This window comes from Rhinolophus sinicus, chromosome 17 (genome assembly GCF_057876585.1).
Source record: "Rhinolophus sinicus isolate RSI-liver-muscle chromosome 17, RSI-T2T, whole genome shotgun sequence".
Lineage (NCBI taxonomy): Eukaryota > Metazoa > Chordata > Mammalia > Chiroptera > Rhinolophidae > Rhinolophus > Rhinolophus sinicus.
The window spans coordinates 188,006,833-188,032,896 of record NC_142517.1 but is presented as its reverse complement, the minus strand read 5'-3'; the positions used below and the strand labels follow the sequence as shown (position 1 = coordinate 188,032,896).

The following is a 26,064-nucleotide window of genomic DNA, read 5'->3' as shown; positions in this document are numbered from 1 at the left end:
AAGAGAATGATTAGTTTTCTTATGTGCGGGGATAGGAACGGGGTAGACCGCAGAGCTTTTAAAGGCAATGTATGATCGTGTACCCCGACACCTAACCGCTCCTGCCGGGCGACAGACCCCCGCGCTCAGCTACAGAGAGCGCCTGCGCCATCCCCTTGGCGTCGCGGTTGCTAGGAAACCGGAGTCGCCGTTGGTTCCAGCCTAGGGGGTTCACGGTCTCACCATGGCCAAATTCGTGCTTGCGGGTAAGTATCCCCGCCTCCGCCCGCAGATCGCTCAAAACACCGACAACTGCTGGCCTCCTATGACTGTTTTTCAGTGATCTTAACTGGCTTCTGTTCTAGCAACTCCCGCCTCAATATGGACCCCCTCAGGCTTTCTTATGCATGCATTCAAGACGTTTACTGGGCAGTGCCCCTGTGCGAAGCACTGCTGGACACTGGGGCTACAGTGAGAGGAAAAACACATCCCTGCCTTCGAGGAGCTTCCAGTCTCGTAGGGTGCAGAAGCGTGTAAACAAGTAATTTTAATAGTGTGCCCTGGGCTCTGAGAGGTGTTTACAGGACCTGATTTGTGAAAGTTTGTGATAGGCCATTCCAGATAAAGGCACAGAGGCTACATATGAGTCTTATGGCCTAATGATCTGGAGATGGAGGAAGTGACTTAACCTGGGGAGCGGAGCTGGAGCCAGATCCTTGCACCTCGAGTGCACCAAGTAAAGGTGTTTGAACTGTATCTCGAAAGCAATAAGGAGTCATTAAGTATTTTAAAGCAGGAGAGTATCCTTAATGGGTTTGCACCTTGTCCGCCATGGAGAAGGACTGGAAATGACCACTGGCCTCCAGAAAAGCACGGAAGAGGCTTTTACTACAACTATTGTACCTGCCTCCTTCCCTTCTCAGCGAGTTTCTTAAAAGTGGGCTGCCCTTCTATCTCCAGGTTCTTCTTCCACTCAATCTGTCTCCTTTTTGAAATGGCCCTCACCAAGGTCACCAATGACTTTTGCAGAAGCTACCCACTCTTATATTTAACCTCTTTGATGCAGTAACACAATTGACATCTCCCATCTGCCTTAAATCTGTTTTTTTTGTTTGTTTGTTTTTTTGCTTCTTTATTCACTCAGAAGAATATTTTTGAGCACTGACTGACCAAATGCTGGGAAGAGAGTGGTAAACAAACTTAACAAAGAATGCTGTATGTGTGGCAGTGTCAGGGCAGGGTTCTATAGGAACGCTGTCAGTGGCAGGGGACTTTATTTAGTCAGGTAAGGGCTTCGTAGATGGAGCGATCTTTAAGCAAGGACCTGAAAGATGACAAAGAGTTACCTAGCAGAGAGGAAATAAGAAGGAGAGTAATTTAGGTATGAGGAGTAGAAAGAGGTGTGGAATGAGGAGAGCTAGCTTAATGATGATTGAGAGTATACAATAAGTAGAAAACTGAAATAGGTTAAGTAGGATTGGAGCAAAAAGTACAAGGAAGGGAGTAGCATAGGCTGAAGCCAGGGTTAAATAACAGATTCTTGTTAGCCGTATTCAGTATTTTAGACTTTATTCAAAGTACATACTCATGTCACACTTTGCCTTTTCATGGCTACTAATGAATAGTTCATTGTTAGTAGTTCATGCTTCATTAGTAGCATGGAAGCCTCGTAGAGGAAGTGAGGTCTAACATAGTCCGGGAGGAGAGTGAAGATTCAATAGTCTTTTTTTCCTTTCCACATTTTATTACTTAAAATTCTGGCCTCCTCTGAAATTTATTTTATTTTTATCAATATAATAAAAATCAAAAGTTTATGTAGTGGAAGTTTATACTATAGTAACTGTTATAAAATATAACTGTATGATTAATCCTGTAATTATATAGCAAATACTTGTGACTACATGATAATTTCTGTATGATGACAGAAAACATTGCTAATTTGAACTCTTTCAGGTAGAGCAGATTGCCCATTTTATGCTAAAGCAGAAGTTCTGGCAGATTATTTACAGAAGAATCTTCCTGATTTTCAGATATTTAAAATTACACAACATCCTCATGTTTGGGAGGTAAGAAGCCTTTACTATTTGTTGAACTTACACATGCACAAAATTCTGTTCTAATTTGATTAATATTAGCTAGTGTATCAGATAGGCTTCCAGTAATAAATGCTCATGTACCACTGATATTTTACTACTAATAAATCCTCACTTATCAGTCTCAAAACATTATTTTTTCTCCTAATACCTAGTAGAACAAATGAGACCCTAACCAATAAGTAGAATAAATTTGGCTGATTTTCTCTCGCAAGAATCCAGGTAACTTATATTGCACATTTTAACTTTTTGTTCTCCTTCACATTGATTTCTAATGACATGCGGCACTTATTTATTTGAAATACCCTTCTTTGGGACTGGGTTTTCCCAGAAACAGACTGAAACAGAGACTTGAGTGAAGGAAGTTTCCTTTACTGAGGGGGTGCTCTTGGGAACAACATCCTGGGTAGGAATGAGGGCAGCAGGATTGGGCAGTGGGAGAAGTTAAATGGCCATCCAGCTGCAACAGAAGGCGATCATACAGGGAACTCTGAAGCTGGGATGGCACTTCAGAGATATCCCAAATACAGGCAAGGGGGCTGGGTTTTGTACCCCTCCAGCTAACAGTGGCCCCAGAAAGGGATTTAACCTTAGGCAAGGGAATTGAAGGGAAACTCAGCACTGAGCCATCAGCAGCCCATACACCTGGTGGCCAAGGGAGTGAGTGCCCTGGATCCACATGCTCTATGTAATAAGTTCACACCATCTGGGAACAGCTTTTCCAGGATTCTGGTTGGCATCTCTCCCTAAGGAAACTTTACAAGAGAAATGCTAGTCAAATGAAATATACTTCACAGTTTCAGGATCCTAACTGACACACATCACCTTTCTTATCTACTCTCCATTATAGATTCCCCTCACCATCTGTTGGACAGGTGCCTTAGGTGTGGTGACCGACACCTGTATCCTTACGGGGCCTGAACCCCAGTCTCCATTCCCTTTTCAGGAGTTGACTGCTGCACTTGTCCATTTGCTGTCAAAATTGAGCAAAGATGTCCCCGTGGATCAGCTACACAAATACTCTTTCCTGCCCACATTGGGTAATAGCTGCCCTCCATGCCCCTGTCATCAGGGCCAATTATCCCTTCCAGGATGGTAACTCCTTTCCTTGCCTTCTGGTCTCTTTGGCACAGGAGCTCAAAGTAACCAGGTGGCAGCCATAGCTTAAAGTTTAATGGGACTCTTCCTGATAGAAGCACGGACACCCTGGGATTTAGAGGCCACATTTTCTAGGGCCAGTGGGTTTGGGAAACACAAATTCCCCACATGGGTGACTGGAAGTGATGGTAAGCAGTGTCACTCTTAATTCTACCCTTTGGTTCCTGGATTCATGCATTCCACCTATGGGGCAAAACACTATAGTATTGACTTGTGGTGTTTATTGCGTCCTGAAAGATGGTGCCCCATCCTTGCAAGGTATCAGTCTCCAAGCTCGTGCCTGCAACTTCAGTGGGCTGTTCTATCCCTCTACCAGGCTGTTAGGTGGTGTGATGTATGATCAGGCCAGTGAGTCCCTTGGTTAAGTGCCCAATGCCACATGTTTTTTACTTTAAAGTGGGTCCATTGGTTCGAAGTGATGTTATGCAGGATCCCATGTTGGTAGGTTAAACACTGTATAAGCTCTTAAACAGGGTGCTGGCCAAAGCCCTATGAGCAGGGATGATAACTCTTTGCCCAAAACATACGTTGATGAATCAAGTTGATTACATTAGATCCCTTCCACACTGCCCTTTCCAGTGTGGAAGGGATCCAATAGAATTAACTTGCCATCAAGAGGCAACTTAGTGTCTTCAAGGGATCTGCCATTATCCGGGAGAGCTCTGGTCTCTGTTGTGAACACAGGACATTTAGCAGCAGCAATTGCTACATGAGCTTTGGTGAGCAGTAGATTGTTCTCTAGGGCCATTGTGTAACCTCTTTCTTTCATGAGTGCATTATGCCTTCAGCTGTCTAAGTTATCTTACTGCTGGGTTATTTAGTGCTTCTTTCACAATAGATCATCTCTGGTGGGAACTGTTCCCTGGCCTCTTTTATTTCAAGATTCAATCATCCCAGTGGCCATGGAGTCCAGCTCTGTAGCAGCATGTCCTTTAGCAGCCCTGGCCTAGAATGGACAGCCACTTTTCTAAGCTTTTTCATGCCTTCTTCCACTGCCTCCCATGGCTGTTCTGGCACTTCTGCTTCATTTCAGGTGAGCCATTACTTTCTCCAAGCTTCCGAGAGCCATCCTAGCAGCATGTTACAGATGTGACTGTCTTCTGAGTCGTGGCCAGGGTGTACACTCTTGAATTGCAGAACAGTGATTCATTCATATTGATAAATTCTCCCTGGCCAGATGTACATTGCACTCTTGATTCGGCACCCTCAGGGGCCATTCCTACCCGTACTCTCCCAGCTCTTGCCAGGACATCAACATGCCCTGCTTGGTGATCAAGGTCTTTGGGGTAGATCCTTTCTTTCATAAGCTCAGCACTTTACTGGTCGGGCTACGTTGTGACTAGAGGGATGGTCGTGGGATCTTCACAGCACCACTGTTTTCTTTAAGGTGGAATAAAGGCAGAGAAATTTCAACATCAGCAGAGAAATCTGTCTCTGAGATTTTATTTGTAAGGTAGCCTCATTACACATGCCTCCAAAGATAAGAAGGCTGTCATGTACTTTACCTGCAAGAACGTTGCTGTCTGTCTCTACTCACCTCTGCCATTGGAAGGCCTGGTCTACATAAACCAGGTGATGATTTGAGCTTTTTCTGATACATACTATCAGAAATCCCCAGATACCTTTTAGCTCCTTAATTTAATCTGAACAATATAAACTATACTCACAGATTTGGAAAGCAATATCAAATTTTTATGGCCCTAAGACTGGAAATATCTCATAGAAGACAAGCGAAAAATCAGTTGAATTTTTCTGAAATCAGTTGAGTTGGAAGATGTGGCTTCTCTTTAAACTAAACACTTGTTCTCCATGTCTCCTCAGCAAAGAGAGCAACTTTCAGTAACTTCATTTCGTTATGAATTTTTAGAATATTCTTTCTTATTTAATTAATTTGTTATTTAATTCATCACTATTTTCTATATTTACATTTTACAGTTTAGATATCTAAATTTTATGTATACACAGTAGTAGTATAAAACAGGCTAGTATTTTATAGTTTGAATTCTAAAGCATTGAATTCTGAGACAGATTTAAATGTGACTTCACTTGTAATATCATTTGATAGGAGTGGCTGAAAGATTTGTGTGAAAAGAATAAATGGAGTCATGAAGATTCCCCTATCATTTGGAGAGAGCTGTTGGATCGTGGAGGAAAGGGTTTGCTCTTGGGAGGATATAATGAATTCCTGGAGCATGCCCAGGTATATAAATTAAGCTGATTTATCCTTTCAAAACATTATCATTCCTTCACATTATTTGATTTTTCAAATGTCTCACTTTCTATGGCATTCTCTCGGCTCTCTTTTAGTCCATTCTGGCTTTAACCAAGAACTTTCCATTATAGCCCTTGTCGGCTAGTTACGTTTTTTCTGATGTTGACTTTTTCTTTTCCAATGTGTAGCTTTACTATGGTGTCACTTCTAGTATGACGACTGAGCTGATGAAGGTAATTGCTCAAGAGAACCTGGGTTCACATATAGAAAAGGAACTGGAGAAAGAAGCCCTGAAAAGTCTCATCGACCCTTTGCAGGTCTGGATCACCAGGTGGGACAGTCAAACCCCAGGATTCACGAGATTGCCTTTTTATATTGAGAAAGGAGGATGATGTGAGATTAACTTCATAATGGAAGAATATTTGAATGTCAAGTTTGAGATTTGTATGTATATATATATACATATATCTATGCATATACCTGTATATATGTATCTCCCAATAGAGCCATGTGTGAACTTTAGATCATATATAGATTTAATATGTGTATATATGTGTATGCATATATAGACATACATATTAAATCTAAGAGCAACTTGCTAGCACAGCTATTTACTTTGATAACTCTGTCTCCAGCTCTCGTCCCTCATTTTGTGGCTCTCATGCCGTCTCTTGCTCTCATTCTTGCACTTATCTTGCTCTTTGCCTTGCTGTCCTTTCTTCTGTCTTCGTTGCTTACTTTCCCCTCTTCCCACCCCCATCCCATCTCGCTGACTATCGCCCTCTCTCTCCCACTTGCTAGAGCTGTCTTCACTCTTCCTTACGCGGTCTCTGTGTCCCGAACTCCCCACCCCCACCCCCACTGCTGCTCCTTTCTTTTTCTCCTTCTCACTTTTGTTCCTCATTTTTCTCAGTCCTCAGCACTTGTAGTCTTTGTCGTCACTTTTTCTCTATCTCAGTACCGTCTCTCTCTTTGTCTCTCTTGCTGTTCATCTTGCTCTCTCTCTCCCTCCCCCTTTCCTTTCCTCACCCCTCAGTCTGTCTCTCATACTGCCCTTCTCACTACACGTGCACGTATCCTAATAGAGATGCCCATTTTAAAAATTAATATGAAATATTTCAAATACAGAAAAGAACTGAGAATGATGTAATGAACTGACATGAAACTAACACCCAGATTTCATAAATATTACATCTGCTTTAGGTATTTTAAAGGATTAAAATGGTGCAGGTACTGTTGAAACCCCCATGGTACCCCTCCCCAAACCCACTGTGGAAACCCAAAATGCCCAGATGCATTTCCAAACTCCCTTCAGGAGTCACTACGACTCTCAGCTGATAGCAAACAATACATAGAGTGCACAAATACCTGCGTGATGGGTACAGATACTGATGCTGATAGACCGTATTGATCTAGGTTTCATAGTAAGGATTTGGAAAAGATTAGCCCTTTCCAAAAAATGTCATTGTTTCGTGGATAAAGGTATAAAATAGAAAAGAGCTGTGGTTAAATTTAGCTTGTTATTTACCTTCCTGGAGAGAACATAAACATGTACTTAGAGTAGCGTGACACAGTTCTTTGACATTTTGCTCTCTGCATATTTCCGATTTATTTGAAAAGCCTTATAAACAGGTACGTTTCTTATTTGGGGATTATTATGGCCAGATGGCCAGAGCAAGGGGTTAGTAGTGAGAAGTTTTTGTTCTACTTTTGACTTTTAGCCTTAAAAATTAAGTGTTCTCATCAAAGAAAAAAAAAGTAAATATGTGAGGTGATGAACCTGTTAATTAAGTTGATGGGGGAATCCTTTCACAATATATACATACATCAAATTGTACACTTTAAATGTCTCACAATTTTATCAATTATACCTCAATAAAGCTAAATTAAAAAAAAAAAAGAAACAACAGCATGTGCAAAAGATGGGGAAAAAGTTGCAGCTGTGTATGCCTATTTAAAACATGAAATCACCCTATTAATGCACATACAGAAATGTCTATTGAAAATAAAGGCTTAAAAGGGACAAAAGATGTAACCATTCATCATCTGGCTTTGCATTGTCCTTAGTGCGTCGGCTCCTGCCTGCTACAACTTAATTCCCATACTGACCAGCGGCGAAGTGTTTGGAATGCACACGGAAATTAGCATAACTCTATTTGACAACAAGCAGGCAGAAGAGCATCTCAAAATCCTTGAGACGGAGACATGGGACCTGGTGTCGCCCTTCCTCCGGAGCGTCTCGGTCTGCACTAGAGTGGAGGAGGCCTTCCGCCAGGCCCACGTCGTCATCATCCTGGACGACCCCACGGACAGGGAGGTGTACGCGTTAGAAGACTGCCTCCGGAGCCGGGTCCCTCTGTGCAGGCTCTACGGATACCTGATCGAGAAGAATGCTCACGACTCTGTCCGAGTTCTTGTCGGAGGGAAAACTTTCGTCAATCTCAAAGCGGCGTTGCTTATGAGATACGCCCCAAGCATCGCGCGCAATGTTATCGCTGTGGCGCTGGGGGTGGAAGGAGAAGCCAAAGCTGCCCTGGCCAGAAAACTGAAGACAACCCCTTCCTGTGAGTGAACTGTTTGTTTGTTTGTGTGTTTGTTTGTTTGTTTGTTTGTTTGTTTTTAAACAACGTGATTGCAAAGCAGATAGGAAGAACCTTTCGGGATATGGGGAATAGGAAGTGTGAAGCAGATACAAAGAGCTTCTTGTGTGACTTGACTACTGTGCAAACATTGTTTTTTTAAACTGGCTTCCATGACTGATTTTGTCCATCGCCATAAAAATTAAGAAGCACATATTTACTATCATAAGATTTACATTTTCAAGTAATAATTTGAAACCCAGGACTCCATTTTTTTTTCCAGATAACAGTCAGCTGAGGTAATCAGTGCTTTTTAAACAATAATCAGGCTATGTTCAGGTGGCTGCACCCCGCTTCCCACCTGGGGCAATCACTTAACCTTGCTGTGCCTCAGTTTCCTCATCTGTAAAATGAGGATGATAATACTACCGACCTCCTAGAATCGATGCGAGGATCCAGTGAGATAATATTTCTAAAGTGCTTAGAATGCCTGGCACATGGTAAACGTTGGCAAGGATAGTACACTTGTCACTGGGATGATGCTACCTGGTCAGTTTCTCCTCTGACGAATCTTTGAGCTGCTAGACATCAGAATCACGTGAGAATGAGACTAGGTCAGAAAATGGGTTGTTATATTTAAAAAGGGAGTGCTATGTTTAAAAATACTTGTCATACATCACAATTTGTGGCTCTTTGTGCTCTTAGATGGAGCAGGCACAACGGAGTCTATTGAGAACGGGAGGTGCAAGGCCATCTGTCCGGCCTCATAGTTATCGGGAAGACAATGAACTGGGAGCCTAGAACGCTCTGAATGGGGCTATGAAAGACTTCATGAGCACCTAACACATGAAAGCAAGGGCTGTATTACCCATTCCTTACAGGGAAGCCCCAAAACCATAACGCCTGGTATTCTGGCATACAAATCTTCATTCAGCGTCTTAGCACCAGGTCAGTGCATACCTCTCAGCCAAACTGATACTAAAATTTTTCAGTAGGAGAGGAAAAGATTTTCAAATCATTGTATCTCCTGCTGTCCACCTTATATTCATATGTGTAGACACTGATTTATACACAAGATCTATGATACACTGATGAAAGTGTCAAGAAGAGGCAGTGCTACAAAATTTAAAACAAGGTGCAGGATGGCTGGGGCTTGCAACCAGAAAGCTGCTCTCCTGTGGGTCTGCTGGTGCCATAAATTCTAAGCCCTGCAGTACTCAAAGACAATAAGCATATAAGAAGCGGGGATAAAAGAAAAATGAAGAAAAATTGGGAAAAGAAAAGACATTAGAGGGACAGTAGTCAAAGTAGAATTGGAGCAACAAGAAGAGACTCAGCAACAGAGACAGACTTGAACGTAATGACATGAAATAGAAAAACCACCGTGTTTCCCTAAAAATAAGACCTGGCTGGACAATCAGCTGTAATGTGTCTTTTGGAGCAAAAATTAATATAAGACCCAGTCTTATTTTACTATCATATAAGACCCAGTATAATATAACATAATAAATATAACATAACATAACATAACATAACATAACATAACATAACATGACACCAGGTCTTATATTAATTTTGCTCCAAAAGACACATTACAGCTGATTTTCGATTTTCCGGCTAGGTCTTATTTTCGGGGAAACACAGTATCAAGGAGAATCATTCAGGGAGAATTACAGATGCCAAGAGAGTAGCAAACCTTTTCAGGATGTCCTGAGTTTGGTTCACACATAACTCGGTGTCTCAGACCATGTGCTTTAGCTTAACTGGGACTTTCTGTTGCAAGTGACAGAACGTCCCCTCAAAGTGACTGGAGTGCAATAGAGAACTCTCACATAACTGAAAAGCAGAGGAGGTAGTTCTTAGTTCAGATGCAGCTGGATGCTGGGGCTTGAATGCTGATGTCAGGACCAGCTTGTGTTCTCTCTTGGCCTATCGCTCAGCTCTGCTTTCCTCAGCATTTGTTTGATTCACAAGCAGGCTCTCTAAGACGTGGCAAAATGGCCACTGGCATCCCCAAACTTATTTGTTTATAGCTTAGCTACCCCAGTTGAAATTGGGCTTTCTCTCTCGATTCTTTGAAGTAGCAGGATAATCCCTGATTGGCCATGCCTGGACCACATGCCCATCTTTGAATCAATCATTGTGGCCAGGACTCTGGAATCTGGGTCTCATGCCTACTGATAGAGCTGTGGGGTGAGGACAGCCCCACCCAAATCATATTGACAGAACGTGGGGAACAATAGTTATTGAAATAAAAACCAGGATGCTAGTAACGAAAACAAGGTAGGAAGAGATGCTGGAAGGAGAAAACAGCAGATGTCCACTGTCCTTCTCTCTAGCGTAATTTAGGGCATTCGAGCTAGAAAGGGCCTTAAAGCTGATAAGAAAAATGATACCCAGTGAGATTAAAAGGCTTCTTTAAACTTTAAGACAAATGTCTACCATACGCTTGTTTGGGGCTGGAGAATTATTTTCTCCATGTGGGATCCCATGAGCTCCAAACGAGGCAATCACTTTCCCTTGCCTCCTACAACATGAAGCTAATAGAAGGGCCCAAGTACACATCACTAGCTCTCTTGGGAGTTGGGTGATGGAGGGAGTACCAGCTATTCCTACTTCATGAGTCATTTTGATGAGAGAGAGAATCTCAGAGGAGATGGTAGACACTGGTGATTGACAACCCAAGATCCATTCAACCCCGAGCCTGTCTCTTACCACAAAGGTTCAGAGACATTCATTGTTTCAGCTTCTCTTGCAGCTGGGGGTGGCTGACTGGTGTAGTCTACTTGAAGTCCTTTGGAAAAGATATTTAACTCCCTGAAAAGGAAAAAGAGAAAGCCTCTGTCCTGTTCTTTCCCCTACTGCCTGCTTGTGAACACAACTATGTGAGTGTGTGAAACTTGGAGCTGCTGCAGCCGTTTTAGGACCATGAGGGCAATGCCAAGAGAATAACGTCTTTGAGCTGCTGATCAACCACCAGTGTCACTGCCTACCTTGACTTTTTGTTATCTGAGAAAAGTCAATTCCTTCTACTTAAGCCAAGTCGGTAGGATATTCTGTTACTTGAGGAAAAAAGTTCATCTTCACCACAGGAAGTGATGTGGCCTTGTAAGGAAATTGAGTCTTTAAGCAAATAAATAACTTAATAAATAAATCAATAAAATTACTTTTCACTTTGGATACAATATTCCTAGGAAATTTATAATTATAGAATCACATTAAATATCAGTCTTGATTTCTCCCCAACCCCATCGTCTCATTTTTCTTCAAAGTACCTGTCGCTTTGTATGTAGTTGTTTTCTCACTGTCATGCAGGGACTCTGGTCCTGCTCCCCACACGAGAATACAGGACATGGCTAGGCCATAAAGGAACACCCATGGAGCCACAGATAGGGGAGTCATACCACTATATTCTCGCTGGCGGCTGGGTTGGAGACACAGGAAGCAGGCGCCACACGATGCACAATCCGCCAACCACTTCTCTGCCAAGCAACCAACCCCCCTTGCTAGCTGCACTCTGCGCTTGCTAGCTCAGCCACGACAGTTATATCAGTGACCAATGGCTAACTGGTTACAGCTGATGGCCAACTAGTTACAGCTCATGGTCATCTACTACCTGAGCCAGCACCTTTCCAGGTGAGGCCAAGAGCCTGGAAACTACTCTCTGGGACTCTGTCCCCACACTCACCCACTCTTCCTTCCCCCCCCCCCCCCCAGAATGTTGCAAGGATTTGGCTTTCTTCTAAGCCTGCCACCTGAAAGTGCCTCACACACAGAAGCTAATTCAATAACGATGTGTTGCTTAAGATGTTCTTCAGGATCCCCTTGTTACAGCACCTTCATCCTGCAGGAAACAGAACCCACCCAGGAAGTTAAGTCATTTGCCCAAATTTCTACTCCAGTCTAGAATCAAGGACTTTTTGTCAGAATCAAAGCAGAGAAAAAGTTATCTTAAGGCAAGCAGAGTAACGAATTTAGGACCAATGCCAGTGGTCTAATTTTCAGTAGCAGTTTCTTCAGGGAGCATTTCAGTATTTCTTGATTTCAGTATATGCCCACACATTTGTAGGGCATTCATGGGGATTGCCAAACCCTGATGATTAAGAACATGATCCACATCATTTGTGCAATTTTAGGCGGGATAAACTTAGATCTGTTTTCTATTATTAGGATCTATCCTAAAGGACCAATCCGAAAACAAACACACAAACAAAAAGTAGGTTGCAGGCAATTTTTTATAATGACGTTCATTATTCTGTTAATTTTGTTTATTTTCTTCACAGGCATCAAAGATGTGATCATTTGGGGTAATATTAGTGGAAATAGCTACGTTGATCTGAGAAAAGCCAAGGTTTACAGATATGAGAGTGCTATTTGGGGACCTCCTCACTTTTCACGCCCTGTTTTAAGCTTGATTTTTGATAGGTACTGTCTATTTTTAAGTGACGTGTACTAACAATGTTGAATAAATGTTTAATAGTTGTTACCATCTTTTAAATCATCTTAGAAATCTGTGTACAAAAATAACTTAGCATTGTTCACACTCATCTTTGTTTATGCTCTTTATGGAAGAAACGGAAAGAGTTCCACAGAATTTCAACTAGTCAGTCTCTACCCCCAACTTACTTGGTTTTGAAATTATGAATTTTTATAATTCAGATTATCCTTAAAGTGGATCATTCCATTAAAGTTATCTCTAAAGCAAGCGTATGTAAAGTGAATCTTATTTAACGTAAAGGCACAGGTATGAGTATGTATTCAGGTTGAAATTGGTTAAAACTTTTCCGAGAACAAAGAATTAAGATGGGAGCAGGTCCAGGCCATGCTGGGTGTTCTGTCCCAGGAGAGGCAGAATCAAGAAGTGGTGAGGAGCGCAGTCTCTAGAACCAAGCCACCTGGGTTGGAATTCTCACATAGCTACTTATTAGCTGTGTGACTGTAGAGAAGTTACTTAACCTCTCTGTGCCTCAGTGTTTTCATCTGCAAAGTGGAAATGGTACGGTAGTATGTGTAGTATGTGCCTTATAGGGTCATTGGGAAGAGTAAATGGATTAATACTATAGTAAAGCACTTAGAATCGTGCCCGCCACAGTCAATGCTGTCAGGATAGGGCAGAGAAGAGAAAGGCAAAGCAGTGAGTGCCTTTGAAGAATCTTTCAAAACTTTGTAACTCTTTCCACTCCCTCTCCCTTTCCTTCCCTTCCTCAGACCTCAAGAACTTCGTCCATCCATAGAAATCATGTGTTTCTGGGTTCACCCTATTGGAGCATGATTCTCTACGTTTGCTGCCTGCTGGATAGCGGCAGTGGCCAGTGGAGCTGTATCGTGGTGGCCTAGCTGGGGCAGGCATTTAGCACTTGCTCTAGTCCAGCAGGACTATTCCCTGACTTTAAACTTTCAGGTTATAAAACATAATTACTCCCCTAGTTGTCAAGGTGAATAATGCAATGTTTTATGATACTATTTTATTTAAAATGAAGGATTCCACTGGTTCCAAGATAGCATCTACATAGAATAAATTCTTTGTAATAAAAGTAATTGTTCTTGCATCCTTTGACCACTTTTAGGTGTTCCGTATTTATACTAGCATGTTTTTAGTTTGAAACTTTGGGATTCCTTTCTGTTCTATTTCGTTACTTTTCAATCCACTTGTTACGGGATTAAAGAAGCTTGAAGAAAAGACAGAGGAAGTCACATTCCTCTTTTGTGGAGACGTTCACAAAATACTTGGACTTAGACCCACTGACCCAGGGAACAGTCTTTTTCATTTCCATTCCTCCCTCCATTGTAAAATCGTTTCTTTCTCTCCTTACAGTGAGTGGGTAAACGAAGACTTTGTGGCAACTCTTAAACAGTTGAGCACCACGGGAAAACAATTTGGAGGCATCTTAGCTGCACACAGTATAGCCACTACGTTGAAATACTGGTACCATGGTTCACCGCCTGAGGAGATCGTGTCCTTAGGAGTATTGAGTGAAGGTAAACCTGGGTCTTTCTCGTCTCGTGATATTGAACACCCTCCATGCATGATTTGTGTTCCTACTTCTGACTCCCCACCTGTCTGTCTCTTAACATGGCCGTAAGCTGCCTGTATTTTCACAATTTCCTCATGGTGTTCCTTGTATTCCTTTTGGTATTAGTGGGACCATCCTCCCCATTCTTCTTATGGCTGTGGTGCAGCTCAAGGAAATCTCCCCAAATCAATTAATCTCTGTCTCTGTGCGCACATAGCCTTGTGTTCTTCCGTCAGAGAGCGTATTACCGCCTCCTTGTGGATGGGAGGATTACTTGTGTGTGTGCCCTCCATTAGCGTGTGTGTGTGTGTGTGTGTGTGTGTGTGTGTGTGTACCCTGAGGGCAGGGCTTTGCCGGGGGTCTTCTTGCTGCTCCTTTGTGGGCAGGCACTCAGTGAATCTCATTCCATTGAAATTAAGATGTATGAACATCTCCTTTGTGGGAATTCAAATCAGTATATTACCTTTGCAGTGAAATCGGCCTTTTAAACCTTATCTTTCCTTGTAGGAAATTTAATTACTCTCTGTAGGAATTCGTCAATAAACAATGTGATATTGGGAATGAGGAGCAAGTGATCATTATACCACAGTTAAACTGTACCGTATACGAAGGTAAACCTTCGTGTGTTGTTCACCAATAAAGCTGGCTCTTTAGAGAGAAAACAAACAGAAAGTGAACAGAGGACGGGGGACACCCCCTGAAGAAAGTGTTTTAGATCCTACTTTCTTGACTATCTGCAATTTTTTGCCCTCGCGGCAACATTTTTGATGACTAGAATGGCAAGCATAATTTTCTTATTTGATTGAGGCACAAAAGTGGGGGCGCAGTTTTATCTGAATGTTGCTCTGTTGGTAATAAGGACTGGCAATCATTTTGATTCGGAGCACATCCAACCCGGGACCTGGGAGCTGTGAGGAAATCACCAACTTTCCTGCTCCGTCTCTTTCCCTTCCCAGCCCTCATCCCTTAGCTATGTGACCGCCATAGGAGGCTAGAGAGTGGAAGGCCAGAACAGACAAAGGCCTTGGGGTCATGGGCCCAAGGGGGATAGGAAAATCCATGGGAAGCAGCCAAAAGGAACTCAGACAAGATGGAAGACAAAGACGGCATCAGCCCTCCCGGCTGTGGCAGGAAGTCTGAGCCCAGGACAAATAGGGTAAAGAAGAAGCAACATTTCTCTCTTCAGAGAGAAACACAGAAGGGGGGATTGTCAGAACTTGGAGAGATGCTCAATCGATACTTCTAGAGTCAGTGTTTCATGCCTCCCTGCGGAGGGCTTCCCAGAAACTTAGTTCCACCATTATCACTAAAAATCATGTACTACGAGTATATCTGTTCTTTTCTACAATGCTCAATGGGTAGGACTTGCTGTTCTGAGTGCTTCTGTTTTGTTTTGCTCTGTGTTTGTTCATTGCAGGCCAGTTTGGTATACCTGAAGGAATTGTCTTTTCTATGCCTGTGAAATTTGAGAATGGAACTTGGGTGGTTCTTACAGATCTCGAGGATATTGAAATAAGTGAAGAAATAATGACCAGAATGACAAGTGATCTGGTTCAGGTAATGTCAGACTAGATACAAGGCAACTGACTTTGATAATGACTTTACACTGATTCCCCTGAGCCAAGGCATACACTGGTTTTCTTTGGGTTCAATTAGAATCTGCTTCCTAAACACAATAAGGAGCCAGCACAAGTTGGAAGAAAGCAGACGAGTACTACTCATTGAGTTATATAATTTTTGGTATGTTAAAAATATTTGTTGGTTATTTTAAATTCAAGAATCAAAAGTGCTTTTCTATTAAAGAATGATTAAGTTAGTAGCTGTGGCCATTTAATTCTCTGATTATATAATTTTTCAACAGGAGAAACTTGTTGCGCTGGGAGACTTGATAAATTTTCAGCCATATCAATCAGGTAATCTTTTAGATGTGCTGTTTTATTGGGCTGCTGTTAAAAGAGTATTAAAATATTTGTTAAAACTGAGTCATATTTTAATATAGATAACTATAATCCATATTTTATCACCTTTAAACTAAATTATTGACAAAACACACTGACAAGTTCATTGTGTGCTTGGAAATAAAACACCTCCTAGGAATGGTAAAGAAATCACATGGGGGAAACACTATGACCTTATACATTTTGTGAATACATATGTATTAGTTCTTTAGGGCTGCCATAACAGGTGATGTCAAACTGGATGACTTAAAACAACAGAAATGTATTCTCTCATAGTCCTGCAGACTAGAACACCTAAACTGAAGTGTGGGCAGGGCCGTGGTCCCTGGGAAGGCTCTAGGGGATAATCTGTCCTTGTCTCTTCTAGCATCTGAGGCATTCCTGGCTGGTAGCTGCATCATTCCAATCTCTGCCTCTGTCTTCACATGTCTGTCTTCCACGTGTGTGTGTATCTATGTTTCCAAATCTCTCCTTGTTATTGCATTCTGGGTCCACCCTAATCCAGTATGACCCCATCTTCACTTGATTATATCTGTTAAAACTCTATTTCCAAATAAGATCCCATCCACAAGTCCCAGGGATTAGGACTTCACCATAATCTCCTGGGGAACAGTTCAACCCCACAACACAACATTTATTTAGGTAGCTTAAAAAAATAAATAAATTTTAATAAGCTTACTTTTCTTGTTGGCATTTTCTCTAATCATCAACTCATAAGGAAATGCTATCATCTTTCCTTTGCTTAAGGAAAATCTTACCTTAAATATGGAAATAGAAGCATAGAAATAAATACATTCATTTAGGCAAAGAGCTTTAGTCAAGTGCTTTTGGAGAGGACAGCATTCCTTACTTTTACTAATATTTATGGATTACCAACTATAAGCCAGTGCTAGGAGCTGGAAATATGGGGTGAATAAGACCTGTTCTTGCCCTTTTGGGAGTCCATCAAGGGATCATAAATCATACAAGTGACTGCAGTTGTGGTGACTCTTAGGGATGAGAAGTACAAGGTGCTGTGCTGTGTGAACTTATGCCTGAGGATTAAAGAACAGAACCTGATGCAGGGAAACCTCTCTCAATTGGTTTGAAAAACTGACAATAGCTTGTGTGGCCGCGGCCTAAAGAGGTGAAGCTGAGAGACAAAGCCATGAAGAGTATATGTGCAAGTTATGGAAGGCTTCTGGATGGAGAGTGACTGATCAGGTTTGCAATTAGTTTGGGAAGCAGATTGGAACAAGGCTAGACTGCTTGCAGAAAAACAGGTACCAGGAGGGTAGTCCAGTGACACAAGAAAGAGATGATTGCAGGCAAGGCTTGAGGCAGTAGAAGTTTGAGATATTTAGGAGGTGGAATTCTCAAGACTTGATGATGGAATGGCTCTGGGGATTGACAGAGGACTTAGGCTTCTTCTGGTTGGGCAATGGAGTGGATGTACTGATAAGGGGAAAATAGTGATAGAACATTATTTCAGAAAGAGATGGAAAGAGACTGTGTGTGTTGGGTGGTAGAGGCAGGGCACGGCGCCAGAGGAGAATGAGTTTAGTTTCTTGCATTTTGATTCTGAAGTACCTATGGGATATCTAAAATGGAAACATCAGCTAGAGAACTGCATACTTTCTGGAGCTCAGAAAGATCTGGACTGCAGCTGTCAAACTGGGAATCGTTGCCTCATAAACAGATACGAAGCCATGAGCATGCTGGATATTGTCTAGAGAGAATGCGAGGAGAAGGCCTGGAGGAGCTTTGCCTTCAGCGGTTCAGTAGAACCCGCACGGCTGACAGAGGACTGTGAGGAAGGCACGATCAGAGAGACAGCGCAAGCCCCTGAAACCTGATGTCATGGAAGACCTAACGATAGAGAATATTCCAGGAATGAAGGCTGGTCCACAGGGTCAGGTGCTGCCGAGGAAACAAATAAAATGAAAAGTCCCTGACGGTGTATGATATAGAGGTCATTTGTGACTCTGATGAGAACAATTCTGTGGAATGGGGAGGGCAGAAATGGGAGCAGAGTGGGAGGGGAGGCCCCTGGCCTCAGCAGCCACGGCCTGGCTGCAGAGCTGGTGTGTTTAATGCTGTGGGCTGGAGGGATGTTCTGTGTGCCGTGAGAGCACCGGGAACCCCCAGCAGGAATTCTGATATGGGCTTTCTGGAGGAAGTTGCATCAACACCTAGTGCTGCGAGGAAAGAAGGCATTCGCTAAGCTATATGAGAGGGTTGTTCCATCTAAAAGGGAGCAACACATACGAAGGCAAAGAAGTACCAAAGAACTTTTAGAGAACTGCAAATTCGTTTTATCGGGAAGCTAAAGTTTGAGGTGAGGAAGGTCTGGAGGCAGAGAGGTTACTTCCCTTGTTAAAACGAATGCAGGCTTTAAGGCAAGGGAGGGACAGAAGCAGATTCTAATTTTACAATGGCCGCTCTGTTTATACGGGAAGAATGAATTGGAGGGGAAAGACCAGAAATAGTAATAAGACCAGTTCTTTTGCAGGTAGAGAAATGATGAGGGCCTTAATCAAGAAGCGGCCATGTAGATGTAGAGAAGGGGCTAGATTGTGACAGAACTTGACCAATCTGAGCTAGAGGATAAATGAGAGCTTCAGGGAGTCAAGAACGCCCCGATGTTTTTGGCATCTGGACATACTCGTATGTTGGTGTCATTGTGTCATTCCCTGAGACAGCTTCCCCAGCAGTCAGCCACAGATGGGTTGGGTGTGGGGGGGCTCTTAATCTCCTGGGCCCCAGGGGCTGAGTCTGGGGCAGCTGGAATCCCCCGGCTGGTTGCCTCAATTGTCCTTGTCATTTGCTGTGTGTACTAAGTCATGAAAATGATTAGGAAACTGTGGTTTAAGGGATATAGGAGAGGGAGCAGATTTTCGAGAGGATTCTAAGTGAAAATGTCTGGTGTGCTATGGACACATGTCTCTGGAGGCCAAGTGAGCAACTGGTAGTGATTAGAAAAAGCTGATAACCATGGTGACCTTCTGGGGAAGGACGTGAGTGGATGAGGAAGGAAGACTTCTTCACTGCATGGTCTCTCAGCCTTTTGAATTGTGTTCCACATGCATGTTTCACACATCCAAAAATATAAATCGGTGGACAGATAGATGTCGATGGATGGCTGGATATTAACGTTTAACTCCCATTGGGGAGGGACAGGGTGAAGATGGAGGGCAATGAGGAGAAAGATCCTAAAGACGGCCGTAGAAAACAAGCTCTAGAACATGGGATCCATTTCAAACAGAAAGTGTCTTGCTACTGAGGTCCAAGAGAAGGGAAGAGGTGATGGGTGTGGATGCAGAGGAGAATGTAGGGTGGGGAAACTCAGAACAAAATTGGCAGCAAGGCCAGGTCCCCAAGACTAGGGTCATAAAGAAAGGTGAAGTTTTGAAATAACTATTAAAAGGAAAGGAAAGAAGGACAATGGACATGACCTTTTTTTTTGGTTTTTTGGGGTTTTTTTTCAGAACTGAGGGCTCAGTGAAAGTTAGAAACTAAACTTATAGTGACTCCAGTGTACTTTTGTGTGATTCCCTGCCTGGAACCAGGAGTGGAAACTTAGGTGCATGATTTATTGGAATGTACTGCCACCCCTGTTAGTAGAATAAATGCAGTTAGAATAAAAATAACATTACACTGTATTCCTACAAGATTCTGGGTATTTCCATTATGACTTTATTTGGAATATCCAATTACTTCCCCAAAGTATTTATTTTTCTTACATTTTTTTCTCCTATTTCTCTTGTTTTACTGGCATCCTAAATGGGTGCTAAAGTGATTTGGTCATTGGCATTGAATATGGAAATGGAAAATGAGTACTGTTTTGTTATTTGACATAGCATTTGGGAAGGAAGGAGGTGAGGCAAAGAAGTTGAGGATAATTGCAAGAACGCTGATGAAGCGATGCACTGACTATAGGGGTCTAGATTGGCTAAAGAAGGAAGCGACACATAGAAATAAAATAAAAGGCTCCAGGCAGGGGTAATAATTGGAAATATTTAACAACCACTATGGTATAGATCTCAACCAATTAAAACAGTTGCTACCTCTCAGAATGGATTAACTCATTAAAAGAACCTGTCAGGGGACAGGACTGCCCTCAGTCCACACTAGAGAAAGTTTAGGGAGGTCAAAGTACGGGAAGTGGAAGGAAGGGCAGAGAGACCACAAGGGAAAGAAGTTGTGGGCCAAGGGCAGGCTTTGGGCATTCAGACTCAGTTCTGGTTGGAGGGCAAGTCACCAGGAGTGGGCCAAACCAAAGCCCAGAGGCAGAGCATAGGCGGAGGGTGCAGGCATAGAATTCTGATGAGCAGCTGGTTTTAAGGCAAACTCTTGTTCTCAGAATTTAGAGGCCCTGCATGTGGTTTCCCGCATTTGGCATACTAGAGCTCCAAATTCCTTTCATGATAATGGGCTATAAAGCAGTCATTCTACATTTGACTCCATTGACTGATCGTCCTAAATTTCCCACAACACTTGCATTACAGAGGGTTTTCTAAAAGAAAATTACCCGATTTTATGCTGTGTTTTTATTAACAAGGGTCAAAGCATATATAGAGTTGATTGATCTTCACTCTTTCACCACTGGACCTTGTCCAAAACACCGGTGCTTCCAGAGATTCCATGATCAGAGCATTGAAAATAATCAGAATTTGCAGAGTACAGACATCTCTGCTTATTAGCATATCAATGAGATGATTTATGGATGAGGATTGTTTAATCTTTTCAATGAAGTTTAATACTTCATTTTCTGACTTTTAGAAAATGGCTCAGCCGAAACGGATGAAAAGACCACCTTACCCACCACAAATGACAACCAGGAAAATCAAAGAGTCTCAGATGGTAGGTATATCGATTGAAGAAAAGAAATGCCCTTTACATCCTAGGCTTAACAATAAATGTCAAAAAGTTTTCACTAAATTTCAAAGGAATTTGATCACCTATTAGCCATAAAACGGAAGTTGAGTCCTTCATCACCCTCATCCTATACTCAAAAAGAAGATCATATTTAAAACCTAATAAACTCTTTGAAGGCAATTACCAGATATTCATTAAGCACCTTCTGCATGCTGGGCACTGTAAGAGACACTGGGGGACACAAGTAGGGAGTTATGGCCACACAAACATGTCTAGGGGAAAGGAGCCATGAAAATATGAAAAGGTAGTGCCAAGATATGCAACAGCTTAAAAAACAGTGAAATAGGGCAAAACGGGTCAAAAGGAAAGAATGTATATAATTAATAATCTAGATACTTACAAGGAAAGATGCTTGTATTGTTTGAAGGAGAAAATTTAATAGTATCTTGAAATCTCGTTGTCACCTAAGATGGCTAAAGATCATCGAATGGGCATTTCTTCAGAAACTGCTAGTTTAGGCACAAAAGATGAAAAAATCCTAGAGATCTACTGTACAACAATATGCATATAGTTAAAATACTATACTGTACAATAAAAAATTGTTGCGGCAGGTAGACTTCGTGTTAATATGTTTTTACCATAATTTTTTAAAAAAGAATTTGTTCTAGGTGCTAGGCACATAAATATAAATCAAACATCATTCTTGCCCTCAAAGTGCTCACCGTCTAGCATGGGAAATATTAGGTTGGTGCAAAATTAATTGTGGTTTTTGCAATTATTTTTAACCTTTTAAACCGCAATTACTTTTGCACCAACCTAACAGCAAAGCAAATCAATAACTACCTTATTGAGAGGTAAGTGTTATGACAGAGAGAAGCCCGAGGTGTAATGGGACCACCCAGGGGGCCTCCCAACGTAGACTAGGAGTATTAGGAAAAGTTTTCACAAAGGGATGAAATGGGAACTGAGTCCAGAAGAATGAGTAGGAATTACTGATATAATTTACTGAAAGGAGATGTGCAAGTGGAAGATTGGGTAGGAAAGAGGTTGTGAAAGGTTTCCCACCAGAAGGAAAAACATGGGCAAAGGAGGCATGTCAGGTGATCAAGGCATGACCAGAAGTATGAACCTGAGGCAGTATAAAATTATATTCAGAAGACAACGAGTCGGGTAGCTGGGCAAGAGCAGAGGATCCAAAACAGATGAGTAAAGCTGGAAAAGGTAGGTAGGGGGTCTGTGTTTTGGCTGAAAGGTTGGTTGGGAGCTCAGCAATATGGCCATGTGGGTGGCAAGACAAAGCATAAAATAGATGGGATCAGGCTTAGAGGACTAACCTGCTTCATTGGCTCTCTAGAGGATGAGCAAGCAGCCCAAATCACATCCAGAAGAGCGTGGTGAAGTCAGTCCCAGTCAGAAGCGATAGCTTAAGAAGCCCAGTGAGATACACATTATCCCTAGGTATGTGGGTGGCAGCAGTATTATGCCAGGTGGCCCAGGTGGTACCCCAGGTGGTATTATACTCACATACTAGTGCAATTCTCAAGAAAAGGACTGAGGGCATAAAGCTCTTCTGAGAGATCTGAGAACACTATAAGCTCTGGCATGAAGCAGGTGACTGGCAGCTTTCCAGGACAGAGGCTGAGAAGCCAAATTGTAGTAGCGTATGCATACCTGAGTCTTTGCATTGGAACAATTTAAGTTGTTAATCGAAAATTTAGGTTCTTAGACCCTCTACTGTGTTATAATCTCATACAGCCTAAAGAACTTTGGTGGTGATAAAGTAGAAAAAAATGGGATTGATTTCAGGTTGTTTGGGGGGCTATTTGTTGAATAAGCATTAGAATCAAATATAACATACTTTCCACATTGTGGGTTAGGTTGGTTGTGAAAAAATTTAGTGGGTCATAAAATCAATTTCATAACTAGCGTTTTTCTTTGACCTAGAATAAAATGGATAATAAAACGGAAAGTAAGGAGACCAGAATTTTTTTTTTAATGAGCTAGAATAGAAATAAAAAAAGTAGAAAAGATAAGGAAATGGTAAGAATAGTTTGGAAACGGGTAAATATTGTTTCGTGTAACTCTTTGTTTCGTTATATGCACAGAAGGTCATGTACTGGGCTACAATGTAAAATGCATTTTTTACTGTGGGTCATGGTCAACAAAGTTTGAAAACATCAACTTAGAATATGTCACAGGTTGTTACTTAAACCCAACATGTTTTATCTAGTTTTGGCTTCAGAACATAAAGGTAGCACGTATTCTGATCTAATCCAAGAGAAAGAGAAAAGATCTAGTTATGCCAGTTGGTAAGTCAATCAAGTTACAATCTCTGCTAAGAGTCATGACTCATGCTGTCCCGTCTCAGAGAATATAGTGGTCAGAAGAACACAGCCCAGCAACTGAAGTCATTTTGAAGTAACTGTGTCTTTTCTTATACTTCATAAACATTTTGAAGGAGGGATAAAAATGTCCACAATTTTTTTTTTTTTTTTAATACCGAGACTGCTTCTGTGTCATACGTAACCTTACACTTTCCCCAAATAGTCTAATCTCAGCTTTGGCCCCTTGTCTTCACCCTTCCCGCCTTTCCCCTTCTTCTCCAGTCCCTCATTACACGGCCCCAAATAGCTGACATGGCAAGTCAGGATCTTCCTCAGGAGGTGGGGGAGAGGAAGAGACTAAGAAGCCTGAGTTAGAATTCTCTTTAACGGAGGGAATCTAGGAATTTCTCTCTCTCTGTCTCTGTCTCTCCATACATATATATTGTTTTTATATATTTTTTACACATTTATATATTTTACACATACATACATATACATACACACACATATATATGTGTGTGTATGTATATGTATATATTTGTAAAATATAAATATTTTGTTACTTAGTATTTATGTGGTTAATATTATAGAAGCTTATATATTTGCTAAATCTGCCTGTAAAATCATATATCCAAAAAATAATAATAACCTAAACTGTTTCCATTTTTCACTACTTCTGTACCTGAAATAGGAGGGAGCTGACAAGCACTGAGAAATTGCCTAGTGACCTGTATTATGGGGACCAAGACTCCACAGGGAGGATGGTAGAAAGATGCTGGACATCTGCTTGCACATGTTGCCCATGGGGCCGTGGATAAGCCACTGTCATGGGTTGAGACTCCATGAAAAAGTGACCTGGCATCTTGCCACTCCCAAAGAGAGTGAGGCATTCAGAGAAATTTGGAGTGGAAACAAGATAGGAGAAAATGAGAATAACTGCAAAACTACGTGTGCTTTAAATACTAAAGAATCTGTTCTTTTAATTCTCTACTTACTGCAGTGGATTTTTCAGATCTGATTCCTCAAGCCAACTCTGAAAAGCCAGTCAGTCAAGAACCTGTAAATGATAGATGGTACATAAAACATTAACTAGTCTTTTCTTATTTTGTAAATGAAACTGGGTAGATGAGATCGTGTCCCTGTGATACAGTGCTTTTCAAACCCTCCCCCTCCCACATCCGTAGGGATCAGCCTTGCTTGCTGATTCTCCTAGAACCTAATTCTATTTTTATAACCAGGTCTATGACAGTGACAACCAAATCCTTCCCTCAGAATGAATAAGTAAGGAAATGGGCACAGATACATCTGTGAGTCCAGATTTTCAAAATATGTAATTGAGCTGTCCCAATATTTTATGAAAACAGGCTGATGTAGATTTCTTTGTCATGGACGAATCAGGATATTGGCTCACGCCTCCACATTTTTATTTAAACGTTCATTCACGTGAATAAATCCACTGCACCTTCCATTCTGAAAATGAACAGTATGACAGGCTTTGGAGTGGGGCTAACCGTGGGGAATTAGAATTGATGCATGCAGGAGAAGCAGAACCAAGACAGGAAATCTGCAAACAAACTCAGTGAGAAGCAAAGAAGCCAAGAGAGCCTGCACATAGAAACAGTAGAAGGTCTAATGATGGTCTTGTGTTTCGATTTCCCTCACAAGGTCCCCTTCACACACACACACACTCCCTAAGCTATTGAATCAGATTGAATACAGGAATCTGGTCAACAGAAAGAAAGGGGAGCAAGAGAAAAGATAATAAAAACAAATTCTACTAATGTGCTTTTTAAATTATTACATCTTTTCATTTTTCTTCCTTTTACAGGCTCTGAAGGCAAAACTGGGGAACAGTAGCAGATCAAATTAGACCAACTATAAAATTATTTGGTATTACAATAAATATGAAAAATCCATACATGTCTGTACTTAGGGAAGAATAATTTGAAAGATTCACTTCAGTCTTAGATAATATTACGCTAGACAAATTACAGTGACTGCACACACACACAAACATTAGAGTTCAACTATTTTGTGTAACCACTCATGGATGTTTGTTATTGCATTTTCTCATAAATGGTTTGGTGTCACTTGATAATTTTTCAACTAAAATAAAATAGATTTGTCATTTATGGCATCATTGCTCATACATCCTTCAGAGAGAACCTGCTTCCTCCGAGAGACAGTACCTAAGACATGGGCTTAGGTGGCCAGGTTTGCTCAGATTTCCTTACCACGTTGGATTCAACTGATTGGGCCAAAAGAGACACACCTTACTCAAGGAGAACTAATCAGATAGTCTCTTGATCTCTCAAAAAAAATTGAACTGAAAAAAATGGACGAGTAAGTTGGTGTCTGAGTGATGGTAATGGTAGTGAACTAGAGAAGGCCACAAAGTTCTGCCTGTGAGGTCTTCAGAGCTGGTCAGGTTCACCATCTTCATAATACCTACGTGTGCATTGTCTTTGCTTGGATTTGCTTGACATAGTTACCTAATAATAAATCACACTTTGGCTTACATTGAATAAGTTTCTGTTTCTTGACACCAGAAGTGGTCTAGATGTTGAAAGAAAAGCATAATATTTTTACCATATAATTGCATGGTTTAAGTAAAATTACAGTCTTTTTATTAAAGCAGTAGTAGTCAAACCAATATGCTCATGTATTTTCAAGTTAATAGGACTCTTTTCAAAAGCCAATTAGGAACTTCTGAGAGCCCAGGAGTCATGTTAAAAACTGCTGATATCTGTGCTTCCTCTGTAGTTTTAAAATAGCTTTTAAAGTATAACTTACTTTCTGAAAATTCAGTGAAATTTTTGATGCTGCTACCTTCTACACCATCATGATTCAAAACCATGATTAACTTTTGCTTGTTTCCAAAGTCAGCACC

At 41.5% G+C, this 26,064-nt stretch overlaps 1 protein-coding gene across 5 annotated transcripts; it reads left to right on the top strand.

Annotated features, from left to right (window-relative positions):
- The first annotated feature begins 12 nt into the window (after window positions 1-12).
- On the top strand, window positions 13-25,694 carry MDH1B (malate dehydrogenase 1B). 5 transcript variants are annotated; one of them, XM_074341000.2, is made up of 11 exons: window positions 13-245; window positions 1,933-2,045; window positions 5,296-5,430; window positions 5,631-5,773; window positions 7,510-8,006; window positions 12,305-12,446; window positions 13,837-14,000; window positions 15,453-15,592; window positions 15,897-15,948; window positions 20,755-20,835; window positions 25,003-25,694. In XM_074341000.2, exons 1-11 carry the CDS (start codon window positions 224-226, stop codon window positions 25,029-25,031), a joined length of 1,518 nt encoding a protein of 505 aa, XP_074197101.2. In that variant the 5' UTR covers window positions 13-223; the 3' UTR covers window positions 25,032-25,694. The 5 variants fall into 5 exon arrangements, with proteins under 5 accessions (XP_074197101.2, XP_019582465.3, XP_019582467.3 ...); XM_019726906.3 differs by lacking the exon at window positions 25,003-25,694 and adding an exon at window positions 22,205-22,373 and having other exon boundaries at window positions 81-245; XM_019726908.3 differs by lacking the exons at window positions 5,296-5,430; window positions 25,003-25,694 and adding an exon at window positions 22,205-22,373 and having other exon boundaries at window positions 81-245.
- The last annotated feature ends 370 nt before the right edge of the window (window positions 25,695-26,064 follow it).